The sequence below is a fragment of the Lolium rigidum genome, chromosome 3, assembly GCF_022539505.1.
Source record: "Lolium rigidum isolate FL_2022 chromosome 3, APGP_CSIRO_Lrig_0.1, whole genome shotgun sequence".
Taxonomy (NCBI): Eukaryota; Viridiplantae; Streptophyta; class Magnoliopsida; order Poales; family Poaceae; genus Lolium; species Lolium rigidum.
Genome location: NC_061510.1, coordinates 296616257 through 296624893, shown reverse-complemented (window position 1 = coordinate 296624893; position 8637 = coordinate 296616257). Strand labels below are relative to the sequence as shown.

Sequence of the window (8637 nt, the reverse complement as noted above, 5' to 3'; positions counted from 1 at the left end):
AACTTCATCCCAACGCTGGAGCTCTCCTTCGCCAAGCAATTCTTCTACTTCCAGAATCTCTTCAAAACTCATCGAAACAACCTTTTGGGGAGCAACAATGTACTGATCTAACACCTGATGTTTCACCATTTTTGTTCCTATAGTATCTCCGCAGGTACACCAACAGGATGCAGGAGAAAATTTGGAGCAAAACGGCTCCGATCCGAGCTCAAACGGTGCAAATAGCGACCTGGGGGAAAACGACAGCTCGGGCACCGATCCCGATGCTGATTCGTCAGAGATCTTCGAAGAATCTGCCCCGGGATCAGCTCATGCGTCGCGATCTGCGCGTCAGCCAGGCAATCCGTCTCGATCCCGCGCAAGCGAACCCGCGCCGTCCACGTCGGCGCCTTCTAGGGCGTCTCAAAGGGCAACTCCCGTGCGTGTCTACACGCGTCGTGCTCCTGCTCCACCACCTGGGCCCACGGGGCCCACTTCAGCATCCGGTCGTCCCAGTGTCACAGCTCATATGGAGGGCGGGCCAATCAGCAGCTCTCCCGCTCGTGCCAGGCCAATCATTGGCACATCACGTCGCCAGGAGGGGCACGGGCCTCCACCCGGATTCCCTGCACCGGCGCAGCAGCAGCAGGGGGAGCTAGGATCCTCTGCGAATAATGCTCCTGCAGCTGAGCCTGTGTACCGCACCAGACAACAAACTGGAAAGCGCAAGCCGAAGGTGTATACAGACGGTACAGTTCGCTACGGTCTTTCTTGCATTTCTGAAGAACCAGCTACATTACAAATTGCACTAGCTGACAAAAATTGGAAAAATGCTATGGATGATGAATATCATGCATTTGTAGACAATAAAACTTGGCATCTAGTACCACATAAGCAGGGCATAAATCTTATAGATTGTAAATGGGTATATAGGGTCAAAAGAAATGCTGATGGAACAATAGATAGATATAAGGCTAGATTAGTAGCTAAAGGTTTTAAACAACGATATGGCTTAGATTATGAGGGCACTTTTAGCCCTGTTGTTAAAGCTGCTACCATTAGACTTGTTCTAGCTATTTCAGTGTCAAGAGGATGGAGTCTCAGACAATTGGATGTAAAGAACGCGTTTCTTCACGGTGTTCTGGAAGAGGAAGTGTATATGAAGCAGCCACCAGGCTATGAAAATCCCCATGCACCATCTTATGTGTGCAAACTTGACAAATCTCTGTATGGTCTCAAGCAAGCTCCAAGAGCATGGTTTGCCAAGCTAAGTTCAAAGTTGCAAGAGCTTGGCTTTCTAGCATCTAAGGCTGACACATCATTATTCATTTACAATAAGTCAGGTATCACCATCTTTGTGCTAGTATATGTTGATGACATTATTGTCACAAGCTCCTCAAACAAAGCAATTGCTTCACTTCTCAAGGATTTGAGTTCAGCTTTTGCACTCAAAGATTTAGGTGATCTACATTATTTTCTTGGCATTGAAGTTAGAAAATTAAATGATGGTATTGTACTAACCCAAGAAAAGTATGCATCTGATTTGTTGACTAGAGTGGGAATGAAGGATGCTAAGATAGCACCCACGCCTCTTTCATCATCAGGAAAATTGTCAGCCTTTGAAGGTGATGCGCTTGGACCGGATGATGGCACAAGGTACAGAAGCATAGTCGGAGGACTCCAGTACCTAACTCTTACCCGGCCAGATATTGCATTTTCAGTCAACAAGGTATGCCAGTATTTACATGCACCAACCACTATTCATTGGACAGCTGTGAAAAGAATACTGAGATACATCAAAGGGACAACAAGTCTTGGTTTGACATTTAGAAAGTCCCCTTCTACATTAGTAAGTGCTTTCTCAGATGCTGGCAAGATGTGTAGATGACAGAAGATCTACAGGTCGTTTTGCTATTTATTTTGGTCCTAACTTAATCTCTTGGAGTACCAGAAAACAGGCCACAGTTTCAAGGTCAAGTACAGAAGTAGAATATAAAGCTTTGGCAAATGCTACAGCTGAAGTAATTTGGATTGAGTCTCTACTTGGAGAACTTGGTGTTCAAAGGAAACGAGTACCTTGTTTATGGTGTGATAATATGGGAGCAACTTATCTTTCTGCTAATCCTGTTTTTCATGCAAGGACAAAGCACATTGAAATTGACTTCCATTTTGTAAGGGAGAGAGTAGCAAACAAATTGCTTGAGATCAGATTTATTCCTTCAGGGGATCAGGTGGCAGACGGTTTTACAAAGGCCTTACCAATACGGCAACTTGAAGAATTCAAGCACAATCTCAACCTTAAAAAAGGTTGTGATTGAGGAGGGGTGTTAGCACCACAAATATATTTGTTGTAACAACCTTGTCACGTGTGGGAGATATATTAGGATAGATTGATAAGGACTCTGTAACCGATCTGATCTGATGTATAAAGATCAGATCGTTGCCTAGCTTCTCCCTCACGTGACTAACAACCATGTATCAGATCTTGCCGATGTTGGCCTATATAAACACGTACCCGAGCCCGAGACAAAGGGCATCGTTCCACCCAAAACTATTGAGGAAATCTCACAGCTACTACCTTTCGAGAAAAGGAACCCCACAGGGATCCCCAGTTTCATTAGAAATTGAGTCACGCAGAACATTACATGATTCAAGGAACTAACTCAAAATGAAAACCAGGACAAACCTGCTATCTATCCAACTTGAAACTAAAGAAAGGTTAGAAGGAAAACTAACATCCAAGCAACAAACCAGAGGCTACGTATTTGAACCAAAATTATAGGTTTTCAGGTTACACACCACTACGGAGAAAGATAGCTAAAACAAACGATGACAGATGACGATGTTGCAGATTTGTCGTGAGGAAGTTTTGCAGAAACCAAACTAGGTGGTAATCCTCCTCATAGGATTCCATCCGTGATTCTGCCTGAAGATCTCCCGCGCCACATGTGCCATCTTTCTAGCCCCATGTAGCAGTAACTTTCGCATGCCATCTTTCTGCAATTTCGCCCAAGTGTTAATGAAATGATAAACACGAGTAATAACGCTTGTGGGTCTCCATAGCGAATTTTTTGAAAACAAGATATGTTTCTTGTTTTTCAAATAGGCCATACAACTGAAACAGAATCTACAATTACAACCTTCCTATCTCGACCCGTGCGTATTGAATCAATCTCTATACAGATCAACAAAGCATTCATGTATCTTGCTAATCCCCAAAGAAACACTAACCACGTTTCAAATATATTTCGCTAGAGGGCACAATAAGAACATGTGTTCTTGGGTTTCGTAATCATCACGGAACTCGCACAATTCCACTTTCTTCCACCCTTTCTTCTCTTCCACCCTTGCTTCTTAAGGTTCTCTTTAGTTAGGATTCTATTCTTAATTACCAACCGGCAAAGGTCTTTGATCCTCAAAGGAAGTTTGAGGGTCCATATAGTTTTATAGGCGCAATTAACCTTTTTTTGCTACCACAAAGAAATACATTGATTTGACCGAAAAGGTATCAGATTTTGTCAACAACCATGTAACTCTATCTGGTTAATCTTTTAACTGAACTTGACTACAGACGGTTAAAAGCTTACACCGCATGACTTTGGTTTCCTCTCTTAGAAATCTTCTAAATTTTAACATATCAAAACCTTTGCTAAAAACAGTATGAACTGTAATAAAATGATTATAAGAGAGATTATAGTGCTGCGGGAAACTTCGACAGCTGGTGCCCAACCCAACTGTCTTCCAAAAAACGGGGTTTTCTGCCATCCCCAAGAACTCTCTTACAACAGCTATAAAAATTATCTTTTATCCCCAAGAATGCATATATAGTATCAGACAATTTGTGTAGCAAACTGTGAAAACCTACCGAGTTCAAAATTATCTTATACCTTTAAAAATTAAATATGTCGTCAAGTTCAAAGTTTCGATATGAACACATAAATTGACTTTAAGCCAAATTTAAATTGAACCTTGAAAGTCACACTTCCATTACTTCAAAATTTACAGAAAAAAACACGAAGAGAATCTGCCTAGTTCATTGGCTCAATCTTTAGCAGAGAAAACCTTGAAATAACAGGGGGAAGACTTGGGTAGGATCAGGTCTTAGATAGGATCTATGAGATCAATTTTTTTGCAAAGACAAAACATGTTGAAAAAATCTGAAAAAAAATCACAACACACATCTATGTTATATATGCAACGCCAAAAATTTGCAACTTCAAATTCGACATACATTTGGAGAGACAAAAAAGATAAATCTGAGTGTGAATAGTGTAAAATACTACTCAAGCAGATCTGACACTATTCACAATAGAATTTGTCTTTTTTGTTTCTCCAAGTGTAGATCAGATTTTAGGCTGAAATTTCTTGGAGTTGTAGATACAACCTATATGCATGCTGTTTATTATTTTCAGATTTTTTCGCCTATTCAAAGTATGTTTTTTCTGGGTTGATCCTATGATCCTACCTAATGGAGAGATCCTATACAAGTCTCTCCCGAAATAACAGTCACCTGAATTCAATCAAAATTTACAGTGAAACTGACATGTCACCCTTTTAATGTTCTTTCTTCTGCCCTTTCCTCACTGACATGTGGTCCGTCGCCCCACTACTCAGCATCTCTCCCCCCCGGCCGATGCCACTCATGGCACGCACCGGACGCGCTCGCGGCCGGCTGGCGCCGCCGCGCATGCCTCCATGCTGATCTTGCCGCGGTACCGTATCGCCCCAGCCGGACCCTCTCGGCAGTGGCACTCCCACCCTCACCGCGAATCCAATGGAGCGGCGGAAGATGCTCGCGGACCTCCTCCGTGCGAGCGCGAGGAGCGCGGCCATCCGCGGCGGCGTGCAGCTCCACGGCGCGCTTATCAAGCTCGGCTTCGGCTCGGACACCATGCTGAGCAACAACCTGGTCGACATGTACGCCAAGTGCGGTAAGCTCGACATGGCCTGCGAGGTGTTCGACCGCATGCCCGAAAGGAACGTGGTGTCCTGGACGGCCCTCATGGTGGGCTTCCTGCAGAATGGGGACGCCATGGAGTGCCTCAGGCTGTTCAGGGCGATGTGGCGCCTCTCGGAGGACGCGCCAAACGAGTTCACGCTCTCGGCGACCTTGAAGGCGTGCGGTGTGGTCGGTGACACCGGCGCCGGCGTTTGCGTGCACGGAGGATGCGTCAGGATGGGGTTTGAGGGGCACGGCGTCATCGCCAACTCGCTGGTGCTTCTGTACTCCAAGGGCGGAAGGGTCGGTGACGCGCGACGGGTGTTTGATGGTGTGGCGTCCAGGAACCTCGTGGCCTGGAACGCCATGATCTCCGGCTACGCGCACGCCGGACATGGCAGGGACGCGCTGCTCGTCTTCCGGGAGATGCAGCGGCGGCAAGACGAGGAGGATGGTCAGCCCGACAAGTTCACCTTTGCCAGCTTGCTGAAAGCCTGCAGCACCCTTGGCGCCGCTCGCGAGGGCGCGCAGGTTCATGCGGCGATGGCGATCCGAGGGGTCTCCACAGCATCCAACGCCATCCTCGCCGGCGCGCTCCTCGACGTGTACGTCAAGTGCCAGTGCCTGCCTGCGGCGATGCAGATGTTTGATCGACTGGGAAAGAAGAATGCCATCCAGTGGACGACGGTGATCATTGGGCATGCGCAGGAGGGGCAGGTGAAGGAAGCGTTGGAGCTGTTTGGGAGGTTCTGGAGCTCCGGCGTCCGAGCCGATGGGCATATCATGTCCAGTGTCGTTGGCGTATTTGCGGATTTTGCTCTCGTGGAGCAAGGGAGGCAAGTGCACTGCTACACGGTCAAGGACCCGACCGGGCAGGATGTGTCGGTGGCTAACTCCCTGGTCGATATGTACCTCAAGTGCGGGCTGAGCGACGAGGCAGAGCGGCGGTTCAGGGAGACGGTAGCAAGGAATGTTGTCTCATGGACCACAATGATCAATGGCCTCGGGAAGCATGGCCATGGTCGTGAAGCCATCGACATGTTTGAGGAAATGAGAGCTGAATGGGTTGAGCCCGACGAGGTGGCCTACCTCGCCCTCCTGTCCGCGTGCAGCCACTCTGGCCTTGTTGAAGAATGCCGCCAGTACTTCTCGATAATCCGTCAAGACCGGCGGCTGAGACTGAGAGCAGAACACTACGCATGCATGGTCGATCTGCTTGGCCGTGCTGGAGAGCTTGGCGAGGCCAAGGACCTCATCGCGACAATGCCGATGGCGCCAACCGTTGGTGTGTGGCAAACGCTGCTCGGGGCCTGTAGGGTGCACAAGAACGTCGCCGTGGGCAGGGAGGTGGGCGACACCCTCCTGGCCATGGATGGCGACAACCCGGCAAACTACGTGATGTTGTCGAACATTTTCGCGGAGGCCAGGGAGTGGCGCGAGTGCCAGCGGGTGCGCGAAACCATGCGGCGCCGGGGCCTCAAGAAGCAGGGCGGGTGCAGCTGGGTGGAGGTCGGCAAAGAGGCACACTTCTTTTATGGTGGCGGCGATGACATGCACCCACGCATCACAGACCTCCGCCTCATGCTTTGCGACGTGGAGAGGAAGATGATGGAACAGCTCGGGTACATCCCTGGTGCCATCACCGGCGATGGCACGCAGCTGCATGACGTTGACGAGGAGTCGCGCGCCGAGAGCCTGAGGGCGCACAGCGAGAGGCTGGCCGTGGGGCTGTGGCTGCTGCACCACCATGAGCATGATCATGGCGAGGTGGAGGGCAAGGAGGAGGTGATCAGGGTGTACAAGAACCTGCGGGTGTGCAGCGACTGCCATGAGTTCTTCAAGGGGCTGTCGAGCGTGGTGGGGAGGACGCTGGTAGTTAGAGATGCTAACAGGTTCCACAGGTTCCAGGATGGTGCCTGCTCTTGTAAAGACTACTGGTGACTTGGCTAACTGAACTTGCTATGTTGGGATCAAATCGCCTCCTGTTACTGTCTTAATCCTCATACCTGCAGTACAATTCTCAGAGGCACAAAGCAATTCTTGTTTCAGAATATGCTGAATTTCTGGGGCTCGAGGTAATTGACTCCACTTTGGCTATGAAGATGGTAAATTCGTGGCAATGTTGGCCTCAAGTAATTCTACATTAAAGATTAGTATCCCTCGGTCAATCTTGGCAGAGGGAATTATGTTGTTACCTCGCCCCCAATTACCTCCAGATGGGAGGTACGGGCTTGTGCTACTGGAGATCTGCACAGAAGCCATCCAATAGACCGAGAAGCACCTGCCCCTGGAGATCTGCACGTGAAGGCGTCAAATAGACCGAGAAGCACCTGCCAAACATGTTGGATGTTATTGATTGGGTTTGGAATGTGCACTCTAAATCAGAGCTCTTGGATGATGTTGATTTAGAGCCTGAATGGGGAGTATGGCACAGAGCAGATGATGAGGTCTGCCTCTTCTAGGTTTGTTGTGAGGACTGTTGTAGGTATACTGGAGGACAAGAATGCTTGTTTGGAGAAATAAGCCGCTGCTTGATTTTGTTTTGAATGCACCTATTGATCTTGTGGAGATAGTTTCCGAGTGCAATCAGAGTAGAGCTTCAGCAAGTAATCTTTTTGAGCTGAAAATTGGTATAAACTTTAGCTAGGTGAGAGGCCCTTTTGGGTATATAATTGTTGGCAAGTGCGATCCATATTATACTTTTAATCTCTGCACTTTGTTTAATCTATGGAATTGTTTCCTAGTTATGTTCTAGTCCAAATTCCAGCAAGTAGACTAAAGGCTAGCCCTAGTTTAGCACTTTGGCAGGATTACAGCAAGCTCCTCTGTTGTGAAGAACCATTTATATACGTAGTAAGATGCATACTTAGCTTGTCACTTTTCATGGATGATTTCTGAGAACAATATTCCTGAAGCAATAGGTAGTCTTTTCCAGCACCTCATATATGTATAAGCTAAACAAACTACTCTACGGTGATTAAGTTGAGCTGAACTTGTTTCAAGACTTTCCATGCTTATATATGTAGCACCATTCGGGATGTTTCATGTGCATATTTTAAGACTGGCCTTAAGTATCTCCCAATATCTCAGGAACTGTTTGAATCTGCAGACCTGTACGTAAAATGGTGGCAAATAATGCACTTCCTGTCAAAAAAGAAGCTACACTTCCATACTGCAAATTCTGTGTTCCTATCCTTAGGGCTCCTTTGATTTAAAGGATAGGAAAAGTATAGGAATATGAAATGCATATGATTGAAATGACATGTCTACTTGAATCCTATAGGAAGATGAAGTGTGTTTGATTGTAGCAAAGGAATTTTTTCATGAGGTGTGAGCTATTGCTTCTTTCCTATAGGAATTACACTACTCCTATAAGATTTCTATAGGAATTTTTCCTATAGGATATGTTCCTATGAATTAAACAACGTGTATAGAAAATTTTCCCATAGAAATCAAATCCTACATAATTTCTATGCAAATCCTTTGAATCAAAGGAGCCCTTAAAGTGGAGAAGTGAGCCTTTTATCAGCCATGCTGAAGGACGGCCTGATGTTCAAGACGCCCAACACAGCCATGGCGGGGATCATCGAGACGCCGCCGCGCCACACTCATGGAACAGATCGGCATGGTCGGGTGATGGCAGGGGCTTCGTGTCGGGTACACAAGTTACCTTTACCTTGCTACAAATAGTGCACTGTGTTTTGGGGGCTGAACTGAGA

The 8637-nt window shown here is 47.1% G+C and overlaps 1 protein-coding gene across 1 annotated transcript; it reads left to right on the top strand.

The window, feature by feature from the left end:
* The first annotated feature begins 4753 nt into the window (after positions 1-4753).
* Positions 4754-7600, top strand: LOC124699707 (putative pentatricopeptide repeat-containing protein At3g15130). The gene has a single exon (XM_047231965.1). It carries the CDS (start codon positions 4754-4756, stop codon positions 6857-6859), a length of 2106 nt encoding a protein of 701 aa, XP_047087921.1. The 3' UTR covers positions 6860-7600.
* Positions 7601-8637: the final 1037 nt, after the last annotated feature.